Genomic DNA, 26,364 nt, shown 5'->3' with positions numbered 1-26,364 from the left:
TCCCATTGTGTCTCCTTTTTTTTTTTTTTACTAAACATCAAAGTGAATTCACAACAGAGAGTCAGCCTAGAATTTAATCCTCTAAATACCTTGGAAATAGAGATTTAGAATAGAAGTACCAATATACACCCTTAAAATTTCAATGTAATATAAAAGAGATTCTAATCACAACAGATCATTACCAAGAAGAGTAAATCACTTTACAAAAATTAAGTGCCTTAAATATAATAAAAAGGAATAATCCAACAGGAAGCTGCCATCCTGACAATTTAATGATGCTAAGTAGGACTGAAAGAACTGGCTCTGCCATTAGAAAGCAGTGGAAATCTGGGATAAGTTCTGGTCATGTTTTTCAAGAGCAAAGGTAACTGCAGAAGCAATACTGGAGAGAGGGAGCTGTTTGGTTTTTTTTTTTTTTTAACAAGAAAACTAAAAAAAAAAAATGGTAGAAGTCACCAAAAAAGAGCCTTGACATGTTCTGGATTCCTACTGCTGTCTAATGGTGAATCTAGTTCATTCAATCCTACTTTACCTGCTCAGGCTGGGCTTTGTCGGAGAGTTAATCACAGTGCAACCCCCATACATACATAGTGACATATTGATTTGTAACAAGGAATCATCCATACAGTCAACAGAAGTGCATCAACAACATGCAAATAAAATACAAATGCAGAATCTCTGAAACATTTAACAATTGTTCTGAATTATTTTTAACTCTCTGGTTTGGATCATTACCTTCTGCCTACATAAAATTCTTCAGTAGCTTCAATGAAATCACAGGCTTCATCTCCTGTCCTAAATTGCTTTGTTACAAAGTTATCATTCTCTGTCTGCTGTCTTGCACTGAGTGAAGTGATTTATATATAGTGTATACAGTGGGATCTTTGTGGGTGAGAGATGTTGAAAAATGTAAATCATTATTTTCATTATACTGTTACTCTATCTGAGTCTCCAAATTAAGTATATGGTCAATATTCATTTAGAGTCTATAGACCAGATCCTCAGCTGGTGTAAATTGGTGTAAGTTCATTTAAGTCAAGGGAGCTACACTGCTTTACACTAGCTGAGGATCTAGCCCCATATTCTTGAACTAAAACATATATGTGAGTCACATGTATCTTGTCACCTATATAATGACGACGTCAAAAGGAAAAACGTTGAAGGCACAAGTTAGTAGTTTAGTTTTTTTTACCACTTATAGCACAGTCAAAGATTCTGAAGCTGGCTTTCAACTATCTGTATTCTGCTGCCATCCAGTGGTTTACATAAAACAATGTGATATTAAAAGAATGAGTTTTACAGTACATCTTTGCTGTAGTGTACTAAAAAAACATGAACATCATGAAGTGTAAAAGGTGGGATCCCTTTTGCGGTGAGGGAGTGGGCAGGTGTTTTACACAAGTCACAATAACCAACCACCCACTCATGCTAATCTTTCCTTCATTTTTACTCTGTTACCAATCTTGATTTGATTTCTGCTTGATGAACCTCAGAGATAAATAGTAGAAAAGCATGAAACCAGTACCAATACCAATGAGGTAGCTTGTGTAGAGAGCGTATGAGTCCAGATTCATAGCTTGAATTACCTGTAAGCACGGACACCACAAAATAGTAATTAAAAATCTCTTTAAAATGGATGTGCAAAGTGGCACATGTCTTTGGTTTTGCTCCTTTTCCTTCCTTGCCCCTGGTGGCTTTTGTGTTCTTATTTTCAGTTACAGCAAGATCAGCTTTGTCACACCTCTCAACAAGTGTATCGTTATGAGGAACACAGCTCTATTTCTAAACAGTGTTTTCCAACAAACGTGTAGCTGAGATTTGTGAAGGGAATTATGGCTTTATTTGCTCTTTTAAAATGGATTTCATCTTTTCCCCTCCCCAGATAACAAGGCACCATGTAAATATTCTGACACAAATCTGCCACTGCATGACCTGTCTCAAGCAGAGGCTGCCATTTGTGCTATATGATATGGTGTCTTGAGTATATGAACACACATCCACTGGAGAACCAAAGTGACACTACCAAACTTGTTCCATTTAGTATCTACAGTAACAGGCACTCCAAAAATGAAATGCCAAGACATCCAATCACTACACCAGTGGCTCTCTACGTTATTCTTGCAGCAACTGGCACCCGTCCTTTTGTACTGCTTCAAGCAGGCTTTGAAAGTTCCCTAGTACAGGGGGAAAATGTATCTCAATGTCTTTCCCTCCCTCCTGTATGCTAGGCTGGGACTAATTTAATATGGCTCTGTCAAACTCTGGCCACTTCATTTCCCACTCTGCCTATGTGGGGGCTCAAATAGCAAGTTGACAGGGAAAGGGAGCAGTCATATTATTCCACAAAACTTTGGTGATGCTGCAGCTCAGGCTTAAGCCGACGGTCAAACAGCATGTGCTATGGCTCTAATTTAGCAAAGTTAATGAGCATAAGCATGCCCTGACAGTGCTTTGCTGAATCAAGGCATATATCATTTAGCCAACTACAATAATAAATGCCTTTAGTACCTATTCCTCAAATTATTTATCAAATATAAAAATCTCTCTGGGAGACTGACTTACAAGTTTCCCTGGAATTTGAAAGGTAACATTTCCAACTGTCATTTGGTATGTGAGTTCAGTGAACTGAATTTGCATCAGGCTTTTGTAACTCCATCTGACAAAAGATAGTTTAGAAATCCAAAGTGGAACTGGAAAAGATGGTACGAGGGGGAGAGAAAGAAAGGGAGGAATCTGTCTTAATATAAACATACAAAAGAGCCTATGTTTACGTAAGTTATATGAATCAAATCCTCATATCAGCTAAGTCTTTGATTAGTTTGTCCACACAAATTAAATATGCATAGAAATTTGGTACCCAAAACTGGATGAAGAATTGAGGTTGGCAAAAAAAAAAAGGACTGTAGCTCTTCTGGAAGGCTTTTTGCACGTCCCCAGTTACGATAAGGTTTTTTGATTTGTTAGTTTGTTTTTATTATATATATTTTACAGAGCCACTTTGTTCCAGTAATAAAATATAAAAGAGGACAGACTCTGGTCAAATTTGACTAAAATTTTAAGTTTTGTTTTAAAAACATAGTGTTTTTTGAAAATATTCCAATAAAGCTTTATTTAAATTGCAGTCTAACAGACTGCTTATTATGTAGATCAGACATTGAAACTCTGTCCTTGTGCTTTGAGTACTCAATACTGACTAGAAACTGACCATAAACAGTACAATTGAGACATCATTGTACAAGTCGAGCTGAAACTAAATAAGCATTATCAGTAAAAATTGTTGATTTTTTAAAACTATTTTTCATTTAAGTACTGTATCCTAAACATTTGTTTCCTTTAAATATTTAACTTGACAGTTCAAAGACGACAGTAGCAAAGCAACTCGTATTCTGTTGCTATTTATTACATGACAGTGCTAAATTCTGTGTTAAAGGCTTTCTAAATGACACTTTTATGTAGCCTTGAGTGTAATTTTGAACTTATCAATGAGACTGGTTTTGTACTCATCATTGAATTATTTCTATATTTACAAAACCTGGAACAGAACAAAAATAATGTACAGTACATATACTACATTCTTAAATAGTGCTTTTTATCCATAGATCTCAAAACATAGTACATATTATTCCCATTTTATAGATGGATGGGAAAACTGAGGCACATAGTGATGAACTGACTTATCCAACACCACCCTATAAGCTAACAGAAGCGTTGAGATTAGAACCCATGTTACCTGAGTTCCTGTCCAGTATTCTATCCACTAGGCCATAATGCCTCAAAAAATTGCCTATGATTTACAAAAGCTATAAGTAGTTGCCCGTTATGACTTCATTTGCCAGTCTTACCTAGCCACAGGTTTTCTAACCTTACCACGAAACCGCCACTCATGAAGAATGTTGTGAAAATGGTGTTGCCGAAGAAGGTTGACATCTGCAGTGTTGGGAACAGTGCTGCAAACCATAGTGCCGTTGCTCGGGCACAGAAAACCACAAACCAGACTGCCAGGAAGTTAAGAAGGAAATGTTCTGGTTCAGGACTGAGATCCAGTAGATAGGAACTCCATAAATTAATACAAAAGCACAGTGTTCTGGAAGCTCCCCCAAAATCTGTTGAGGAAAAAAATCACTGAAAATTATGGAACTTTCTCATATTAATATATTTATTTAAAAAAAACATTTGCAGGAAATAACCTATTAAAATGCAATCACCTTCTTCAGTGTTGTCAGTGACACACTAAAAAAAAAACAGAAATAGGAGGATCTCAGCTCATTTTCCTTCCATTTCTAGTTGTGACATTTTCTATAACTAAAACCTAAATTGATAGGCTTCTTTTTAAGGATTATATGTCTTATTTTGTTACAGTTTGTCAATTTCTGAGAATCTAAGACATTTCCCATAAAAGCTCATAAACTTGATGGCAATAATGCCACTAACAAGTCGCTGCAAATGTATGTTAGTCCAAATTCTGTTGAATCTTTAAGACGAGTATACTTTGAGGCCTGGTCTACACTACGCGTTTAAATTGATTTAAAGAGTGTTAAATCGATTTAACGCTATACCCGTCCACACTACAACGCCCTTTATATCAATATAAAGGGCACTTTAAATCGATTTCTGTACTCCTCCCCGACGAGAGGAGTAGCGCTAAATCATATAACAATATCAGATACGGTTAGTGTGGACGGAAATGAAGGGGGTATGGCCTCCGGCAGTATCCCACATGCACCACGGCCTGCTCGTGGACAGCAATCTGAACTTCGGATGCAGCGGGCAGTAAACAGAAAAAGCCCCGGAAACTTTTGAATACATTTCCTGTTTGCCCAGCTTGGAGCTTCGATCAGCACGGGTGGCGAGCAGCCCCAAATCCAAAAGAGCTCAGCAGGCGCGTGACGGGAAGAGTACTGGATTGATCGCCGTAATGGGGAGACAATCTGTTCGATCAGAGCTCCATTACAGAACACTCGAAAGCCAAAGCGTTTGACAAAAAAAATCCCAGGATACACAGGCTGCGCAAGCGTAACGGGAAGCCAGAGACCTCAAATGGAACGCTCATTGATGGAGGGGGTACTGAGGATGCCACTATCCCACATCACAGCAGTCTCTGAAAGTATTGCATCTTGGCTGAGCTCCAATGTCTGTATCAAACACAGTGTCTGGCGGGGTTAGGGGAATATCTCCTCAGTTCTCCCATGGCACCCCCACGTAAAGAGGGAAAAAATCATGTCTTGACTTCTGCAGTGTCACCCTACTCACGGAATGCTGCTGGTAGAGCGCATGCGAGCGGCAAGTGAAGAGCAGTATCACGCTCCTCTCTCTCCCTCCCCTGTGGTAGACGGTGCGTAGAACTAGTAACCGCCTCATGAATATCTAAACATGTTGACAGAGGATCATTCCTGGTTACTTACCCAGAGATAGACAGAAAGCAATAACTACTTCATCATAGCAACTGGGGCTTCAGCCCCCTCTCCTTTCCTGTGTAAAGAAAAGATTCTGTACTGCCTGGACTGCATAGCAGCAGCATGCTGTGGCTCCTCTCCTCACCCTTAAGTCCTGCCTCGAACTATCATTGCGCCGGGAGGCTCCTCCCCTACTTAAGTCACATCAGATGTTTCTAGTCCTGATCTTATACTTCAGGACACAAATGGGCAGGACCACGCACAGTACCCAGGAAGGTGGCGGGAGAAGGAGCAACGGGTGGCGTGTTGCGGGGCACCCCCTGTGATATACATGGAGCAGAACTGGTGCTGTCTGATACATCTGGCCTCTAATACATTGCCCCCTTAGTCTAGGCAGGACGTGACTCTATTTGTAGAAACCAATAAGGAAGGCTGACTCGGGGAGTAATCTCAATTTTGCATTGCTCGAACCTCCCGGCCGATTTCAAGCCAGGGGCACCATGAGAGCAGCGGACAGTACAGAGGGAAAGCGAACCGCATTTCATGCGGAGGTTACTCAGCAGTATGATGGGACAGAACGCCGGTAGAACCATCTATGCTATCATTGCAAAAAGCAAGTGAATGCTCCTGGTGTAAGCACTGGAGTATTGCCTCTCTGTCCGCGGCATCCACAACACAACGGTGCCGGAAAAAAAAAAAAAGCCTGACGGATCCAATGGCCGGCTATGGCGTCGCCAGGGCAATCCAGGGGAAAACGTGAAAGGATTGTCAGCTGATGGTGTTCCAAGAGGATAGAGAACTGACGACAATTTACCCAAACCACTGCGACATAAATGATTCACCCCAGAATTCCAAGGGGAGGGGGAGACTGCGGGAACTTGGGATACTGGAAGAGCTTACCCACAATGCAATCGCTTCAGAAATGACGTTAAGCCGGACCATGACGCCCAATGCCAAATACTGTGCTAGTTGGCCGCATGAAATCGAATTTATAATATCAGTTTTATAAAACCGATTTTAGCTAATTCGATATTATCCCGTAGTGTAGACGTGGCCTGAGTCATCCACTCTGAACTCCCTTCCTCATTTTTGCCCTTTTTTGGAGCAGCACATTCTGCTGTTAATCCAGGGGTTCTCAAACTTCATTGCCCTTTCTGACAACAAAAATTACTACAAGACCCCAGGAGGAGGGACCGAAACTTGAGCCTGCCTGAGTCCTGCTGTCCTGGTGGGGGGCCAAAGCCAAAGCCCAAGGGCTTCAGCCCCAGCAGAGGGCCTATAACCTGAGTCCCAGGGCTGAAGCCCTCGGGCTTCAACTTCAGGCCCAGGTGGTGGCACTCAGGCTTCAGCTTCAGCCCTGGGCCCCAGCAAGTCTAGGCCAGCCCCGGTGACCCATTTTAAAGGGGTTGCCACCCACTTTGGTGTCCCAACCCACAGTTTGTGAACTGCTGAGTTAATCCATTGGAAAACAAAAACATTCGAGTTTTGATAAATAAGTAGTAAAAGGCATATGTAGTGGTGTGATCACTTCACCCATGGGAGATAAGCAGGAGTGTACTTGAAGGTCACCTAATAATATACCTCTACTGCTATGGTTCATAAAAAATTGATATTATTTCATTGTGAAAGCTGTGTTGTCAATATGAACTACAAAGAATATTTTTTCCCCCAGAGCCACTCATGAGGGTTGTAAATCTTGTGTGGGAATGGAAACCTAAATTACAGATGCTGTGGTGGGCAGAGCTTTCCTAAAGGAAGGGATTAGCCTCAGCTCTGGCAATAACAAGGCATATTTTAAAAAGCATCTTTGTAATGCTTTTTTCTGAAACAATTGTGCTGCATACATTTAATATGGTGGTTTTCTCCAATCATTGTTAGGGTAAACAAAATTTGGCCCTCGAAGGTGAAAGATGAAATTGCCACCTTCTATGTCACTTTTTTATGGTGCTACTTCTGATCACTTTGATTTAGAAGTGTGTCTAATGGTTGCATGTACATGTATCATGGCCACATTGTGTCAGACTGCAGCATTTACAAAGATTCTTCTGTAACACAGGTCTCTTCATGTTACTAAACTCACAACAACACATCAGTAATGAGGTATGCAGAAAAAAAGTATGTAAAACTATCCAAAACAACGCATTTCCTTTTCAGAATGCCCAACATTGGCACCAAGTTGTGCTTCATAACCAACTACAGGTTTGTTATTTTAGAGACAAGCTTTTTTAAAAAAAACACTGTGGGAACCAAAACTTGGATAGAAGCTCTTGAGGGAACAAATAATAATATGCTTCAGCTCTCCAGCCTTCTGATTTGTAGGCATAGATGTTTTCATCTGGAAATCATATAAATGCCATTTGTGTTCAGAAGTGACTAACAGCAAAACTGGGTCACAAATAATTGCAACCGCAAATTTATGCCACGGTGAGGCCCCTTTGAAAATGTACCCTTTGCTGAACACCACTTCAAAGATGTATTGTGAAAACAACCATCCAGTCTGATTTCTAACCACTCTCTCTAAATTATACACTTGAGACACTGGACTTAGCCTCCTTGTGCCCCAACACCTCAACCAGGGACAACCTGAAGTGAAAGTGATGGTACTTGCCCTTCATTGATGTCTGTTTCCTAAAGGGTAATGATTGATTGCCTAAAGGGTAATGCCGACCTGACCTTGTTCTCTCACCAATTAGCGCAGAGGGCAATGATAAGCTACAATTTCTTTTAGTCAAAGGCCCACTTTTACCCTTTCTCTCCTCTTGGGACTGGCCAGTGAATGGTGGAAGATTACACTTGCACCTCCAACAACACAAAAGGGCTCATTTTCCTTAAAGGGGGTAGGTGTGACAGCCCCTGCAGCATGACAGCTCAGTGGTGAGACAGCAGAGAATAACTCCCCTAGTTTGATCTGACCTAAGGCTTTTCCATCTCCTGCCCTACCCCAGCCACTGAGACTTATAAATCCCCTTGTCCCAGCAGTCTGAGTAGCCATTGAAAGGATCCTCTTGGACCTTGACTACTTTCTGACCTAGGGCCAGGCTCATGGTTTATGGAGACAGATGCTTTAAGAGCGTTGTGAGGCTTAATTAATTAGTTAATAAATGTTTGGGAAGCAGGATGACAGCTTTAGATGATGGGCATGATAAGTGCGAAGTATGAACAAAATTTCATCACCCACACACAAAGCTTTTACTTTTCATGTTAAAACCAGATATACACTTTTCTTGACAGCTGAAACCAATTACCTTAGCAAAGAAGTAGGGAGTAACAGAATACATCTCATCTTCTAAATCATGATAAAGCATAGCTCTTTCTGAATGACCTACAGTATAAAACAGAAACAGACAGGTATATTTCATGCTAGAACTGCCCATAGTCAATACATTTTTCATTACCAATTTAAGTATTATTTTGTTTGATTGTCTTAAAGCATTATCATTAAAACTGACAGACACTTACATTTTGAAATAACATCCAGAATCACTGTGAAGGGGATTAGTGCACCTATCATAAACAACAGTGCTGTTGTGTCCTGAATAGATAGCTTGCTTTTCTCATGACCATAGTATAAGAATCCAATTAAGAATGACATTAGAAGGGCCTCAGATCCATGGATTAATAACGTTGAAAGATCTCTGAAGTTACTGGAGATTTGCCGACTAAGAAAAACAACAACACTGACCGTAAGATACTATAATAGCTAATAATACCCGTTAAGCTACATTTTAGATACTTTGGCCTGATTCTCTTATTATTCATACATATGGAACTACATTGACTTCAGAAGGGATGAGAATTTGGCGTTTTAGACAGGAACATGTATAGTACAAATCAAAACTATTGTTAACAAATTTCTGGCCAGCTAGCACTTCATGGTTGTCATCATTCTAGATAGCATGGTCATTGGGAAATTCATGGTAGAAGTGGGGATAGAAATCAGATCCTCCAGCTCCAAAATATAGATTCATAGACTCTAGGACTGGAAGGGACCTCGAGAAGTCATCAAGTCCAGTCCCCTGCCTTCATGGCAGGACCAAATACTGTCTAGACCATCCCTGGTAGACATTTATCTAACCTACTCTTAAATATCTCCAGAGATGGAGATTCCACAACCTCCCGAGGCAATTTATTCCAGTGTTTAACTACCCTGACAACTAGGAACTTTTTCCTAATGTCCAACCTAAATCTCCCTTGCTGTAGTTTAAGCCTATTGCTTCTTGTTCTATCATTACAGGCTAAGGTGAACAAGTTTTCTCTCTCCTCCTGATGACACCCTTTTAGATACCTGAATCACTTGAGCTAAAGCAGAATTTCTGTTTAAGGATAAATGATACATCATTAAATAATTCTGGCATGATCCAGCACAGGGGTGGGCACACTATGCCCCATGGACCAAATCCAGCCCACAATCCATTTTAAGCCAGCCCACAAGCCACACCACACAGCTTGCCCCTGCTCCAGCCAGGGTGCTGGGTTAGAACCGCACCGGGCGGCTCTGCCTCACTCCGCCCAAGGCGCAGGATTGGGGCAGCACCACGCGGCTCAGCCCCACTCCAGCCAGGGCACAGGATCAGGGGCCACAAAACGCGGCTCCCGGAAGCCACTCCAGCTTCTACGTGTTCCAATGGGAGATGCAGGGGCAGTGCCTGTGGATGGGGCAGTGTGCAGAACTGCCTGGCCACACCTCTGCATAGGTGATGGAGAAGGGATATGCCACTGCTTCCAGGAGCTGCTTGAGGTAAGCGCTGCTCAGAGCCTGCCCCCCCTGAGCCTTTCCCCACTTCCCAACCCCCTGCCCCAGCCCTGATCCCTCTTCCACTCTCCAAACCCCTCGATCCCAGCACACTCCTGCACCTCAAACCTCTCAGCCCCAGCCCAGAACCTGCACCCCCAGCTGGAATCTGCACCCCTGCCCCAGCCCTGATCCCCCTCCTACTCTCCAAACCCCTTGGTCCCAGCCCAGAGCACCCTCCTACACCCCAAACTCCTCATCCCCAGCCACCACCCCCCCACACCCCAACCCCAATTTTGTGTGCATTCATGGCCCGCCATACAATTTCTATTCCCCGATGTGGCCTTCGGGCCAAAAAGTTGCCCACCCCTGATTCAGCAGATAGTAATGGTACTTCAGACACATTAAGCCAATTAATTACAATTTTTTGAATAATTGTGAAAGTACTAGTGAACATCACAGCCAACTACAGCAGCCACTACCAGTAACAATCATGCTAAAATAAGGATAAACAAATCTCATGCCTCATGATGTCTTAGTCAAAAAAAGTTGATGAAATTTCTTGAATCCTCCTGCCTAGGCGAGCATAGTGCAATTGGCTAGGTTTATCAAGGGGAAAGGTGTGACTGCCTTTCTCTGAAGAATGAAGTAAGAGTGGCAGGATATGGGGTGGATGTAGGGTCAGATCTGGTACAACAACTTCTATATTCCAGTGTGACACAAACTCATCACACAGCTTTCTCCAGACTTTCAGCCTATGTTCAACTTGTCCTTCATGCTTCTCTCTTAACATTCATGTCCATTGCATTTTTAAATGTTATTCCTGCAAGACATCAGTTTCCTTTTAAAATAAGATTACCTTAGTAATACAGTAAACTGCTTTAAGCCGCCTGGTAACTGCTCAGTTGACTGGGAGTGCATGTTAATCACCTCTTCTGGAGTGAAAAGGAAACTGTTCAGAAGCAAAGAGAGAAAATGGGAGTAGCTCAATTTCAACAACTGTTTCGTATCAAGAATATCAAGTTCTGTTTATAAATAACAATTATTTTACCTTTGTTCACTGTGAACAGTCATCACACAGGCTCGTTCATTAGCTTTCCATAAGACGTCATCAGAATCTTTGACCTTCTCCCAGAACAAGGTGGCAAGTGACCTTGCCCTTTTCTGACTTTCCATCTCCTTCTCTTTGCTCTGTTTATCAGTGCTGGTCAAATCAACTGCAAAACATTATCCGATATGGGTCTACATACCTAAGAGGAGATGATTTACTCGTATTTGTATTGCTAATAATAAATTTCATCTTCAACAGAACCTACCAAATTGTAGCACATCTGTATGATATGATGCGACAGTGGTCACTCTTAATGTTTGTCAATTGCTGTACATAACACAATACCATTACTTCAGTTTTTGCAGAGTGTTCCCTAAATTTTCTCTAGACAACATGCAAAGCCTGAATTAACATTATCTAATTGCTGAAGGAAAAACTGGACACTTTTCAGGCTGACCACTACAACACTATATTTTACTATTACGGTATAAATACATTTTTCTTTCTAGTTTGGAAATGCAGTCTAGTGGCTAGAGGGCTTAGTCTGCCCTCGCATGCCCCATTTGTCACATACAAGCCTGTGAGTGTCCCCTACAGCTTCCTCCCCCTCTATCAATGTGCCCTCTTCTTCCCCATCCCAAGGGCTCTGTGTGCCTCCCTTCTTCCCGTATAAAGGTCCCCCATTCTCTCCTCCAGCAGGATACTGTGTGTGCCCCTTTTCTCCCCTGCCCTCCTATACTCCCCCTCCCCATAACCATTCTCATGTATTTATTTACCTGTCTGGGAGCTAAGTCATTCAGGGTGTCAACATTTTAAACTGAGATGGGGAGATACTGTTATATTGGAATATGTTATTGGCTGCCATCAACAGGTTCTTTGCTCTATAGACAATTACAAGGTTGAAGGGGACAAGTCTGCTAACCAGGTATTGGGGCTCTGTGTGTCGCCATTTCCTCCTTCCAGTTTTCCAATTTTCACTCAAATCAATAGGGTTCTGCCCTTTGATACCTAGAACATTTTGCTAAAATTTTGGAATTGATTAGATGGAGTGTTCAAAAATTATCACATCCAAATGCCCAAACAATCATAGTTCAACAGTCAAGTTCAGCACAGGGGCGTATAAGCTTGGCCAGCTATGGTTTACAGAATGATAAATCAGACTGCATAAACAGCTGATCAAGGCTCAGTGCAAGGAGCAGATAAGCTGTTAATTTAACCATGATTGTTCCATTAGTCCATAGGCAGTTTAAACAGATTATCCCATGAATGAAGACACAATACATTACATGTCCCCCCCCCCTCGCTTTAGGATATGATCAGCTAATTTACAGTCTTCAGATTTTGAGACAAGTAGCACAAAATATCTCCAGTGCTCCCCGTACACATGACAGGATGAAAGACAAATTTTTGAAAATCTCAACTAATAAACACTATTTTTTTCTCTGCTATAGCACCATTTTTCTGCAAGTAGATGGGTTGGAATCCTTCATTTGCCCATACCCATTAAGGCTAAAGGATCAGAAATCTGGAGAATTTAAGCAAATATACAGACCCTTATTTGTATATTAATTAATATGCAAGCCATTATTTAAATAATTGGCAGTAAATATCCTGGTGTAAGGCTAATAAGGTCATCGCATGGAATGAGCTGATGAAAAAGAGGAATTGTTATGCTCCTGACTAGCTCTGGCAACTCCCTGGTTGTGCTGGGGGTTGTGCCAGGTTGTGCCTGTTTGTGCTCCCTGGTTGTGCCAGGTAAGTCTAGCTTCTCTTTGTTCTGGACTAGGTGGAGGGTTCTAATTGGTCTTTCAGCTAGGGTTCCAATTTTGGTTGGCCATATACCTGGAGATTTCATCAAATTACATAATCTTTAATTAATGATTCATCTTCAATTCCTGGAGACCCCAGGACAATCCTGGAGGGTTGGCAACCCTAATTCCAGCCCCTGCTACTGACCCTGAACTGGGGAATCTGGCTGCTACCAGCTGGACAACACTTTGGGTGCCCAGCTAGGGAGGCTGCCCCAGGCTGGTGGGAGGGGGGGTTCTGGTTGCTGCTGTTTGGCTGCTACTCACAGGCCCTTGTGGCCAAGGAGAGAGGAGTAGAGACCTGCCCAGTGACACCCTAGCCATAGCTCTGCATGTGTGGACACCAGTGTATTTGGGGGGGCGACACTCAAGGTAGCGTCTCTGTGGTCAGCATCCTGAAGGCCACTAACCATAGAGATCTTGCCTAGAGAAGGCCAAATGACAGAGATTTCCCAGAGTGCCTCTGAGGCAGTCTCCCCAGGTGGAGGTCCTGTACACCCTAGGCACAGCCCTGGGGTGGAGAGAGCCTCATTGTGCTCCAAGCCCAGGCCTCCACCAGTGACCGCAGATTTCCTGCCCTGAGTGCTGGAGCTGGTTCCCCCAGCACAACTCCAGACACACCCAGAGGGATCACCCTACAGCAAGGCGGCCTGAGCCCGCTGGGCCCCAGCCGACTGGGGACAACAGGACTGAGCATCTGTCTCAGAGTTCTCTGAGCTGCACATAGCCCTCTGAGCCACTGGGGCATGGGCCAGGCACAGCCAGGAGTGACATCTCCAAGATACCAGCAACTCCAGGGAGGAACCTGGGACAATGACTTCAGATTTCTTTGCCAAGAGGAACAAAGTACCAGCTGTTCAGGTCCCCCCACCCCTTCTCCAGTGTCCCACAACAGGGAAAATGGGGAACTCCTATAGTCACCATAATGCTCCCCCACCCAGGAAGTGGTGAAGTTACTTATCTTAGGAAACCAGTTTCCCACTCTGGAAACCAGAAGGTAAAGAGATCTCTGTAGAAGTGCAACTGATTGGCTCCCTTATTCTGTACTAGGTGCAGAAAGCTCCAGAGCATGTAAAATGTGGGACTAACCGTGTGTGAAACAAAGCAAGTGCAAACATTAGCCATACTTTGCAGGGGTGGATGGATTGTCACATACACAGTCGCTTAAGGTTGTTTTTGCCATGCAGTTCCACTTATTTTTAAACTGTTACTCTAGCAAAGAGTAACAAAAGCTCTGATACAGCATTGGTTTATAAGTCACCTATCAGCAGGGCCGGTGCAAGGATGTCTCGTGCCCTAGGCGAAACTTCTACCTTGTGCCCCCCCCATACCCCTGCCATGAGGCACCCCTTCCCTCCCCTGCGGCAGCTCCCCCCCTCCGCCCTGAGGCACCCCTCCCACCCCAGCTCACCACTGCTCCGCGCACGAGCACTCCTAGCATGCTGTCGCTGCTTCACTTCTGCCTCCCAGGCTTTCGGTGCCTAAGCTGATTGGCACCGCAAGCCTGGGAGGTGGGAGAAGTGAAGCAGCCATGACCACCTCGGGGAGAAGGCGGGGCAGAGGTGAACTGGGGCGGGGAGTTCCCCTGCATGCCGCCCCTCCCCCTCACTTCCTGCAGGCGGTCCTCCCCACACTCTCCTGCCCCAGCTCCCTCCGCCTAAATGCCAGCAGCGACTAGGGCGGCCAAAGGTTGCTGCTGAAGAAAATGGAGCCCCCCAGATCCCAGCACCCTAGGCAACTGTCTAAGTCACCTAAATGGTTGCAGCGGCCCTGCCTATCGAACAAATGGAATTCAATAAAAATCAGTGCATTACATAAGCTTATGAAAATAAATGATTTCATGCACCCAATTTTTATTTGTTTGATCACATTTGATACTAACCATAGAAATCTGCAGGATTGCTGTATTTTGGGCAGGGATAGCCGATTTCTGTGAAATATTGGACCATGTCCTGGGCTGTTCCAGAAATGCTTGGTTCTGTTCAACTGTTTTTCTCACATCATCCTCAGTTGGGGCCTCAGGTCGTGCCTTTAATCTTTACTCTCACAAATAGCCCAACTGAAGTCAACAGGACTAATAGTGTGCATAAGAGTCTGAAAGACTGGGCACATAACACTGGAAAAGTGATCACAAGATATAGGGTCTGATTCCAATTCTACTGAAGTTAATAGAAATTCTTATGGTGACTTAAATGGGAGACGATTAGGTCAATAAACCGCATAATAAAGCCACTAATGTCCAAGTAAATAATCTTCCCTGCTTGTATTTAAAATGTAAATAGGTACAATTGCTGCAGCCAGTGGGAAAAAAAAATATTTCCCTTACTAATGTAACCTCTCCCCCTCACCAATCTGGTTTTGTGGTTTAATTAAGATGGATGACTTTATTGCTCACCAGGGTTCCACAACAGCTGCACTCCAATGCTTACTCTTCACCTTTCTCCCCCCGACACACCTCGGATGTATTCATTCCCTACTCTTGTGTTTGCACACTGTCGTAACCGCAGTTCTGCTATAACGTTTTCCACCTGGAGGGTCCGGGATAAACCAAGGGTTAGTTGTTTAATCATTAAGTACAATGCACAGTGCACATCCAAAATTACGTTTGGCTTTCATCATCATTCAAATATTACTGTGCTATCTGATCAATAGCCAGCTTAAAAGAAACTGACTTTCTCAGAGGTAACATTTTCTAAAAATTCAGCAATTCATTTCTAAAATTCAATTCATTTCCCTAAAGCTTTCCCTAAATTGCCATTTGGAACAACTGCAGCTTCCTATCTGAGAGCAAAAAAAAATTAAAACCTATTTATAAGCAAAAATAGACAAATCAAGCTTTAGATTTTACAACTTACACAACAAATGCCCAGTTCAATTTAACTGTTCTTACCCCAAACATACTTGGATAATTATGTCAAATACATTTTTGACAACTTTATTTTTTTTTCAGCAGCTTTAATTACCCTTTTTTCCCTTTGTGAGTCTGAAAAAGTCTTCGGGAGACGCAGTTTTGCAATGAATAATAATGTTTCTTTGACTGTTAGGTTGGGTAGTAGTTGATCATCCTGACGCACATGTGCAACGCATTTCTTAACAAGCTGGTGAGTACTGGGTTTTCCATTGATTATGTTTTGGCCAGATTTAATTTTGCCACCATGATCTTGACAGGTTATCACATCAAGTAAGGATGTTTTTACACAGGCTAGAAAAATCATAATTTAAAAAGTTAAAAATCTCTCTGGGTCAAATTCTAGAGCTGTTCCATTTGGTCACAAAAATGAGGCAAAAGTTTTTGCCACATTCATGTGGCTCCATATTCACCCCCACCCTAAGTCTCACTGTAGCTTATTTCAGAATTCCTGAAGGAGAACAGCCTGTGAAGGAAGGGATGGTCTGTAGCTGATTAGCCCTTCCCAGAGGGCTCCTCCTGGAGTACATTTGCAGAGGTCCTGCCTGAACGTGGAGTGAGAACTGCAGCAGAGAGCTTCTAAGACATGCTTCTCCTTCTGGCTGCCCATATCATAATGATGAGTATGGTATAACATATAGGAAGAAAGAGAGATAAGACAGACAAAACCAGTAGGTATGTAGGTCTAGAGGCATGTTCTTATGCAAACCAACCAGACAGAATTTGCCCTGTATTTTTAAAACTAGCATAATTCAACTGTGTTGCAAACATTTTCTGAAACTGGCAATGTGCATTTGAAACCAATTGGAGGATTTAAACCCCAGGGTTTTTAGGTAATGCAGTGGGCACCAATAAGTAGGAGACCTGAGTTCAGGGTTTGACTTTGTTTTGAGCCAAAGGTTTAGGACATCTCTAGAAGTTATAATGTGAACTCTTAGGCTAGACCAGTGATTCTCAACCAGGGCTATGCTTTCCTCTGGGGGTGCACAGAAGTCGTCCAGAGAGTACATCAACTCATCTAGATATTTACCTAGTTTTACAATAGGCTGCATAAAAAGCACTAGAAAAGTCAGTACAAACTAACATTTCATATGCACAATGACTTGTTTATACTGCTATATATATTATATGTTGAATATTCCAATTGATTAATTTTATAATTATATGGAAAAAATAAAAAATAAAGCAATTTTTCAGTAATAGTGTGTGTGATACCTTTGTATTTTTATGACTAATTTTACAAGCAAGTGGTTTTTAATTGAAATGAAACTTGGGGGCTACACAAGACAAACTAGACTCCTGAAAGCGGTACTGTATAGTAGTCTGGAAAGGCTGAGATCCACTGAGCTAGAGGACTACCAGCGAGACTGCTGCCTCATATAGAATGGCACTAATTGAGCTCCAAAGATGCCTGAAATCTTCAAAACCCAACTCCTCCCACTCCATAACAAAGTTATGGACTGAAGTTAACCATATCTGTAATTACACAGATCATGTGGTGATCATGTGGTGTCTTGAGAATTCTGTCCTTGGTCCAGCAAACACCTTTTACACAGGCTTAACATTAGGCACAGGAGTAGTTCCATTGGCCTCAGGGGGTTCTGCATGGACACAGGGTCCACACTACTGGATCTGATTGCAGGACTTGGCCTAAATTTGTATTATAAACTTGCTCTGTTGAATTATTTGTGAATATGAATAAATATCGTGTTTTTAAAACATGCAACATTGGCTCACACTTAGGGGGAACAAGACTAAAATAATGGAAGCAAAATGACATTTGGAAATAAATAACAAATGTCTTGTTCTCTCATGTTGTGTGATATAGCTTGTAAACATGCACACAATTCCTTCGTTATTAATTATTATTGTTTATTTATTATTTAATTTATTACTGGTCTTCACTTTAGAAGATGAATTCCCTGCTTGATTATTTGAGGGTTATTTTTATGTAGAATTTTTTAAAAAAAGAAATCCATCCATTTGCAAACCATATATCAATCCATTTGTGACTGACAAAGTGATTGCTAACAATAAAGTGAAACCTCTCAGCAATTTTGACCAACTTCACTAAAGTATTTAATAAAGTAGTTAATAAACTTTTTTTAAAATTGTTTCAGACCAGTTAGCTGAATGGGGTTTTTGCTTACTGTAAGCTACTTAACAAATACATAGCAATATAATGTTCCATCCAAAGCTCTTTTATCACAGAGGATTTCCGAGGCACAACTTTATTTTGCAAGCAAATCTCTGACCCAGACAACCCCAGAAAGCAGGTAAATTATGGAGGAAATTCCACTGGTCTCTGCAATGAGGACACAAAGTGGACATAAGGTGGTAGTACTGCCACTGCATACTCTTGGCGCTAGCTGAAGTCAGGACAGCTACGTATTCTGGTCAGAGCTGTTGATCACTCACTTTTGGAGGTGGGTCAGCCAGTGCAAGGCCCCTTCACTCCCAGCAGTGCAGGGACTGCAGGCATTTTGCATTGTTCCAGGCAGACCCAGGAAATCTGGCCCATAAAATCAAATGATGGAAAAAACATCCTTTAAGAAACTTTGTGGCAAGCAAATGTACAAATTGTAACAAAAATTCTTTTCACAACAAAATCTAACTGTCTTCTGCTGGGGGCCCACCTTATATTTTTTATGAGCATACTGCAGTGATGTATAACGTCTATTTCTAGGGAGTGTTTCTCTGTTGGATGGTTATATATCCTTTGGCATTCAAGGGCTTCAATAGTACTATTGTCATCTATTGTACATTTTATTGTAAAGGCTTGGTCAATGCAGTAAAGCTTTTAGTCCTATCAGAGCTTCCTATCACAGCTAGCATCTGGCCACTTTGAACTTTGAAGTTCAGATTCTGGATTGCTGGCACATGGTAATCTGGGCCTTTGTTCCATATCCAAGGCATTTTCAGTTCTGCTAGGTTCTCATACCAGGGAATCTGAGATGCCATGTTAACCTAATATAAATAAATAGAAAAAAAAGCCCTTTGTTCAGAAAGTCAATACTGTAGCAATAAATACTTCAAAAGTTAAGATATATTACAAAGCTGAAAATGCATGAAAACAGCTGCAACCAACCTCGGGCAAATTCTCTAAATTATGTTTTGGCTAATTCCATTTGCCAGACATGCATTGTTTCCATATATTCTTTCTTATCATTGATCGCCAAACTGGTTGATTACCAAATATCTGTCTGTCTCTCTAAAATAAAAGGTACTGTGTATATGTCTGTTTGAAAATGCAAATACTGCCCTGCCCTTTACCAAATATACACAAAGCATTAAGCCTTTGCAAGCTGAATTTCTCCTTGTTAAATCAATGGGCATGATTTGTGGGGTCTCCAGCAGCTACTTAGTATTTTGCAGCTCTCTGTCCAGCCTAGGGTAGTTCCTGACAGAAAGGAGACATAACTTTTCACCCTGGTGATTCCAGCTGCCAGAGTAGCCCCTTGGATTTTGGTTATTCAGGAGGAACTTCATGCTGCCCTGAGCCTGCCCCAATCAGGAGAACACTAAGGTGGCCGTATCACCCCTTAGCGGTGTGAAGTATATCTCAGCTGCAACTGAGGATCTTTCTAGACCACTATTTAAAATGCAGCCAAGGACTCGATCCTGTATTCACCGTGTACCCAAAAATTCCATGGCTTCAGTGATGTTTGTGTGTACAACAACTGTAAGATAGGGTCCCAGTTGCTATATGTAATTTAATTCCACATTACTTTTTACAGTGCCTAAATGTTACGAGAAGGAAATTGTTGTATACATTAGCAAGATAAAGTAGACCTTGTACCTGGTAGTTGAGCTCTCTGACTTCTAGGACATTTGATTTGCCACTGTATGTAAAATACAGGCTGTTATCCTCTTCAGAGCAAAAAATACTATCTCTTAATCTCCTGATTCCCTATAGGAATTATTAAAAGATTAATTACAACTCACTTCTTTCTCTAAACAGCATTTTAAAAATGAGAGGCAGCAAGGGAAATGCTTTCAATGTGTAATACCAGCCCAATAGATTTAGTTACTGTAGCACAAAATGTAAATAGTTTAAATGAGTTACCTTTGCCTAGTACCTGGAAAATTACTCTGTAGAGGTGTGTGAAAAATTCAAAAAGAATATGTGGTGAGTTTTTTGTTCATTTGTTTGCTTGCTTGGCTTTTGTCTGGATCTGAACATGTCCACTTTCAAAACAAAAATGGACCCAATTTCATTCAACCTTGGTCCTATTTCTGAGCAAGTTTTGAAACTTTGATTTTTAGCTTCTCCTTACATAGTTAAGCAGGCCCTGTTTAGCCCAGGCAGTCTTCAGCCTTAAGTGGGGAGAGCCTGCATGCCTGAAGTTCCTACTTCTAACTCTGGGTCCTCGACCAAAGTCTTCCTTTTTCCTTTGAGCCACAGGCCCAGTTTTCATCCAGTCTTTATTCCTGATTTCCCCCTCTCCCCCCAAGATTATCCTCTCCAAGTCCCTTAATTTGCCATGATCTGGACAGACAGGTTTATTCCTCTCCAGTCTAGCCCTGTTGTAAGCCAGACATTGGCTGGAGGGGAAGCATCAAAGGAATCCACGCACATATTGTCTTTGGCATGTGCTGATTGGGCTTATCTAAAATAACTGTCTGCACTTCCTGCATACAGCCAAACTACAGCTGAGGTCTCACTCAACCCTTTGAGTCCAGGTAGATAGCAGAGCAAAACTGAGCAGGTAAACCAAGGCACCTACTATTCATAGAAACAATACAGAAGCCTCCCATAATTGCTGAAAAAATTTCAAACAAACAGAAAAGTACATTAAAGTCACTTTCTATATAGTAACACACCCCAGCAAATGCATTTAGTTAATTTTAGTATGTATATGGCCCCTAATACTGATATCTGAGTGCCTTTTGCACGTTAATGCATTTATCCTCCCAGCACTCCTTTGTGTGGTGTGGAAGTTCTATTATCCCTTCTTTACAGACAGGAGGACTAAAGCACAAGTTTACACAGGAAATCTGTGGCAAAACCCAGAAGAGAACCCAGATTTCATGTGTCCCAATCAAGCACCTTGACCACCAGCCAATGTTGTTTCTCTAAGGGCTATATATTGCCTTCATTCCACAGTCCCATGCAGATGGAGGACACTATATGTCAAATCCAATATGCTGTTTAATACAGCTAGTGCTAAATGTTGTCTGCAGGAGTTTCCTCTTCAGTTCTGTATGAACTCCAGTCACCGACAAATTCAGATTTGTATCCTGGCTCCCAATGGCATGCTCCAGAGGGACTGTTTCAGTCATTTCTTTCATATTTGGGATGGAGCTTTCTCTCCGTATTGCCATTTTCTTTTCTGTTTTTAAATACTGTGTTTACTGTGGAAATCCTTCTCCTCTTGGTTTTGAGCTTGACCCCCTTCCAAGCCCCCTACAAAAATATAGCTAGTGTTTCTCCTAACACTCTGGGTCTCTCTGTTCTACATGTCTCTGTAGATGGGGCAATGTTCTCCTTTTCTGGGATAGGCTAAAGGTTAATCAGATATAGTTATGGCTAATCTGTCAACTGTGCTTGGAAAGGAAAAGAAAGAAAAAGTGAATTGACAGCTACACAGCTTTCTGTTGAATAAATTCCTGAGTTTCGAAATAAGGCTGAGTCCATGACTGATCCTGTGGACTACTGGCAGAGTGAAACTACACCCATTAATGTGGTAGCAACTTGATGACTGAATGTTTATCTGAATTAACTGATTTACTAGCTGGTTGAGAGGGTGATTTAAGTAAAGTGTTCAGTCTGCCTGAAGATGATGCAGCCTACTGAGATGAAAAGGAGTGACTGGGGTTCCAGAGTTGAAGAAAGGATGCCTGTTATGATTCCATGTAACAATGTCAGCGTCCATGGGATCTCCTACACAGTCAGGTAAAGCTAGTAAGGACCAGCAATGTAAGCTGGGACTCTGCAACAGCACTAATCCTCAGACCACAGGGATAAGACTTCTCTTAATTTATAGCATAACAGTAACAGGGATTTAGTTTGAAGACGATGGACCTTAGTCTTAGTCCAGTGAAGGGAGACACCAAGGATGAATTTGGCCCTATCTGTCTTGTAGTTAAGACTATATTTTCCTGAGAGTAAGGAGTGATTCTGCTTTCTGAAGATTTAATAAGTGATTCTTTAAAGGAGGTCTCCAAAGGAGAATAAAACCAGGCCTGTACCTTTCATGCATATTTATGATGTATAAAGAAAGCCTGAAAGGGTTGTGGTTTCATTTCTTTTGCTTGTTTTTAGACATTTAAGCTTCTGTCTTGGCTGGAAGACTCTGGTATGACTGGGGAGCTAGTGAGCTGGTGATGCCAACAGAGCCAATACAGAATAAGATGAGCTATTAAAAGGGAAGGGATTTTTAATCAAATCTGTTTAAAACCTTGTGTTTTTTTTTTGTTAATTGCTATTTAATTTCAGTGGTTTTGTTAAAGGTCTAAAACCCTCATCCTTACATTTAAAGAGCTCACAATAAATATTTGGTCATCCACCAAAACCAGGTTAGGTCAGGAAGGTTAAGTCTGGTTCTACTAAGGTAAAAAACAAGCAGAAAAAAACCTTTTAGAAATTATTTTTTTTCCGAGTCTCTTTATACATCAAAGCAGCAAAAAAGGGCACAAGCCCAATTTTTGAAACGTTTTTTACATGTTAATTTAAATTCTTCCAAATGCCTTTTTTTTTTTTTAAAGAGAACGTGTTGGACTTTGGTGGGATATCCCATCATATCATAAAAAATACACACGGCAGATCCTCAAAGTTGTCTCATTTCACATAGATAGTGGCCAGATTATGGCAATTTTGGGAAATTCTGGTAAGTAGTTCAAAATTCCAAATCTAAAATAATACTACTATAAAAAAAGTCATGCTACATGAATGTGGGTACTTCTGTAATAAGGTCACAATGTGGTTTACTTAGATTTGTATTTTTAAATAATGGAACTCTTGCAAACTATCAAAGACTTTCTGAAAAAGAAAAGTTGTATCATTGTATACATAGTCACCGTCAACCTGTACTCTTTAAAAACATGCCATTTTCAGTTGCACTCTCAGTAGAATATATGTGTGGTTATTCTTGGGGTACCAGGGACAGTGAGTCACCTTGTTACTTCCTGCCTCTAGTGAGAGAGGGTCTGTCATAAACAGATATCTACGGGTTAATGTCTCTTTTATCTGTAAAGGGTTAACAAAGGGAACCAAACACCTGACCAGAGGACCAATCAGGAAACTGGATTTTTCAAAGTTCAGGGAGGGAATTTTTGGGTGTGTGTCTTTTGTCTGTGATTCTAGTGCTCTCTCAGCTCTGAGAGAGGATCTCTCTACCTTCAGGTTTTCTAATCTTCTGTTTTCAAGTGTAAGTACAAAGGTAGAAAGACAGGCTTATTTTGTTTTTTCTGTATTTACATGTGTGTAGTTGCTGGAATGTTTTAAATTGTATTTCTTTTTGAATAAGGCTGTTTATTCATGTTTTCTTTTAAGCCAATAACCCTGTATTATTGTCCCCTTGATACAGAGACCATTTTATGTCTTTTTCTTTCTTTTTATATAAAGCTTTCTTTTTAAGACCTGTTGGATTTTTTCCTAGTAGGGACTCAAGGGGATTGAGCCTGCAGCTCACCAGGGAATTGGTGGGAGGGAAAAGAAGGAGGGGGGAAGGTGAATTGTCCTCTCTGTTTTGTAATTCAAGGAGTTTAAGTACAGTAATCTTCCAGGGTAACCCAGGGAGGGGAAGCCCGGGAGGAGGTAAAGAGGGAGAAGGGAAGTGGGTTATTTCCCTTTGTTGTGAGACTCAGGACACCTGAGTCTCGGGGTCCCCCAGGGAAGGTTTTGGGGAGACCAGAGTGAGGGAGGCACTGATTCCTGTCTGGTGGCAGTGCTACAAGATCCAAGCTGGTAATTAAGCTTGGAAGTTTCATGCTAGCAACTTATTTGTTAAACTCTAAGGTTCAGATCTGAGTAGGAAAGCTATGACAGGGTCTTGCCCATTGTAACTTTAAGCTCGTACCCTGACACCACCAGCCTTTCAGCCACTCAAGCACTCTCCTCCAAGCTATGTCAGCCCGGTCTTTGCCTTGCAGGTTAACAATAGATGCATTCTGGTCCCCAAGTGCTTTTGATATGCCCTGTGATATCTAGCCCCTAAACTGGCTACTCACAGAAATTCCAGATCCTCTGCCCCCACAGATTTATTTAAGAAACAATGAAGAGTCAATTAGAAGCAAGATAGTGATGGAAACAAATGGTTACAATATGAAACAAAATCATGAAATGCAAACTAGCACCTATGCTTATTAATAGTTATCTTTCCTGCCTAATAAAGTAGGTTTTCCCTTGAAAGTTCAGTCTGTTGTAGAGCTGGTTGGCTTTGCAGGAACCAAGTTCCAAACTTTCATGAAAACATCCCCATGCCACAAGATGTTCCCTCAGTGAATGGATCCAGAGTGCTTTTCCCCACTCTGTATTATGCTGAAATAGTCTTGTCTTTATTCACTTATAGGGTGATCCTTTGACTGTTATAATGGTACTTTTTCAGTTGTTTCAGTTGTTTGCAGTTGTCTCTGATGGTTTTCCATTGATAATCTTGGGAAGCAAGGCTAGACAACTGAGCCCCACCTTACCTCATTGGCTAATCAGGAAGCGTTGACAATTCTGCCTGAATAATCCATCCCTGAGATGAATCATTCCCTGGTATCTAAGTTTTACGCCAAGACCAAAAAAGCATCCTTTCAATATAGTTATATTATTTCTTCAATATTACCCATACGTGCATTTCACAATAATTACGAGTCTTAATAAGTTATGAGCTTTCAGTAGATACCTTACATGTTATCTGTTATGCATAAATACCTTGTAAGATGTGTTTGGTGTGGTGAGTTTGTCAGACCTGAGATGAGAGTTGTTCGCAAATAACAGGGGATCTTTCCCCAAGGGGCCTCTGTGTCACAATATGGTTTCTTCTAAACTTGCCAGAGTTTTTCAGGTCTGTGTATGTGATTGTTATTTGGTTTCCTGGGCTAACGTTTTTCATCTTTTTTTTTCATTTTGGATGAAATTAAACCCTGTGCAAAAAGCCAGCACAGGGCCTATTAATCACTTAAGCCCTACTTAAGCTGTTTTTTGAGCTTCCAGTGGTACTTAAATGGTGCATAGGCCTTGTGCTGCAGAGGAGTTAGGCCCTCTCAAATCCTCCATTATCTTCCTCTTGCATTCCAAATGTAGTGCAAGCTACCTGCCCCTGCCTACAGTGCTGCTCTTGACTCTTCCTCCTGCTCCTCTTCCTCACTATTCTGCTCAACCTTCCTGTCTCCCTGCTACCTTCATGGCCTTCTCCCACTCTCAACTTCATAACTTCTCCCATGTTGCCCCTTATTCCTGGAATTCCCTCTTGCCCCTGGAACCAAAGATGAAATTTCTTCTTTTACATTTCTCCTCAGAACTTATTTCTCCCGTGAAACCTACTAGTCTCCTATAAAAATGCTTCAAAAAGTGCTCTCAATGTTTTGAAGCAGAAGCAGCCCTGGTTCTCCATCCTTTCTGATCTGTTTTGTCTTTCTCTTTAGATTTTAAAAGATAGGACAGGAACTGCAGTCCTCAATGTTTTGTATAGCATCAAGCATAATGATAGTGCTTACCAAATGATGAGAAAACAATAGAAATTTGCACAGACTCTAACACTCCATTTAACTTTCACGGGCTGCCTTTTCACACTGATCTATTTTTTCATTAGACATGTGTACAGTGTTTAGCACAATGGAGTCATGGCCTCTGATTGGGGCCTATAGGTGCTGCTATAATAAAAGTAAGAATTAATATGAATGAGTTTTTTTTTAAAACTCTCTAACAGGCTCTGGAAAAACAACTCTGCTGGATGCAATATCAGGAAGACTGAGACAAAAAGAACATTTCTTTGGTGATGTATACATGAATGGGCAAAAGCTGAAGAAAGAACAATTTCAGGACTGCTTCTCATATGTTCAACAGGTTGTTTTTTAATTTAATTCTTATGCATGGAACTTTTTGTTATCACAAAGTTGTAGTGATAATAATAGAATCATATGGCTTAATTGTGATTTCACTAATCTTGCTGTAAATCAGGAGAATCTATAGAAGTCAATGGAACTATGCTGTTATGAAATGTGTGTCAAAGCAGAACCATGCACAGAGTTACTACAATACTGTTGTTCTTTTCCTGTTTTAGAATGATACTTTGTTAGGTTATCTCACCATACAAGAATCTTTGACTTACACTGCTTTACTCGCACTTCAGAAGCACTCCAGCGACTTCATTAAAAAGAAGGTGTCATAAACAGATAAGAAAAGTTAATAGCACAGAAGTACTTTATATCTCTTTGACTATAAAGGGTTAACAAGTTCAGTAAGCCTGGCTGTCACCTGACCAGAGAACCAATCAGGAGACAGGATACTTTCAAATCTTGAGGGAGGGAAGTTTCTGTGT

At 41.4% G+C, this 26,364-nt stretch overlaps 2 protein-coding genes across 2 annotated transcripts in view; one reads left to right on the top strand and one right to left on the bottom strand.

The window, feature by feature from the left end:
* Nucleotides 1–589: 589 nt before the first annotated feature.
* On the bottom strand, nucleotides 590–21,217 carry ABCG8 (ATP binding cassette subfamily G member 8). Its single transcript, XM_075064584.1, is given in 14 exon segments — nucleotides 590–1,586; nucleotides 2,563–2,690; nucleotides 3,843–4,040; nucleotides 4,043–4,103; nucleotides 8,639–8,715; nucleotides 8,853–9,052; nucleotides 10,985–11,077; nucleotides 11,177–11,342; nucleotides 14,867–14,962; nucleotides 15,380–15,512; nucleotides 15,948–16,188; nucleotides 18,705–18,859; nucleotides 19,692–19,802; nucleotides 21,113–21,217. Coding segments are annotated over 14 exon segments (1,896 nt in total). The 3' UTR covers nucleotides 590–1,454.
* Nucleotides 21,218–21,648: 431 nt separating this feature from the next.
* Nucleotides 21,649–26,364, top strand: part of ABCG5 (ATP binding cassette subfamily G member 5) — a 39,957-nt gene continuing 35,241 nt past the window's right edge. Inside the window, 5 exon segments of the mRNA XM_032775021.2 lie at nucleotides 21,649–21,788; nucleotides 22,601–22,722; nucleotides 25,753–25,889; nucleotides 26,107–26,205; nucleotide 26,270. Of these exon segments, the coding sequence (XP_032630912.2) occupies nucleotides 21,673–21,788; nucleotides 22,601–22,722; nucleotides 25,753–25,889; nucleotides 26,107–26,205; nucleotide 26,270 (475 nt within the window). The 5' untranslated portion in view covers nucleotides 21,649–21,672.

This window comes from Chelonoidis abingdonii, chromosome 3 (assembly GCF_003597395.2).
Source record: "Chelonoidis abingdonii isolate Lonesome George chromosome 3, CheloAbing_2.0, whole genome shotgun sequence".
NCBI classification, from domain to species: domain Eukaryota; kingdom Metazoa; phylum Chordata; order Testudines; family Testudinidae; genus Chelonoidis; species Chelonoidis abingdonii.
Note: the sequence above shows the minus strand (reverse complement) of the source record. Positions and strands in the feature narration are given on the sequence as shown.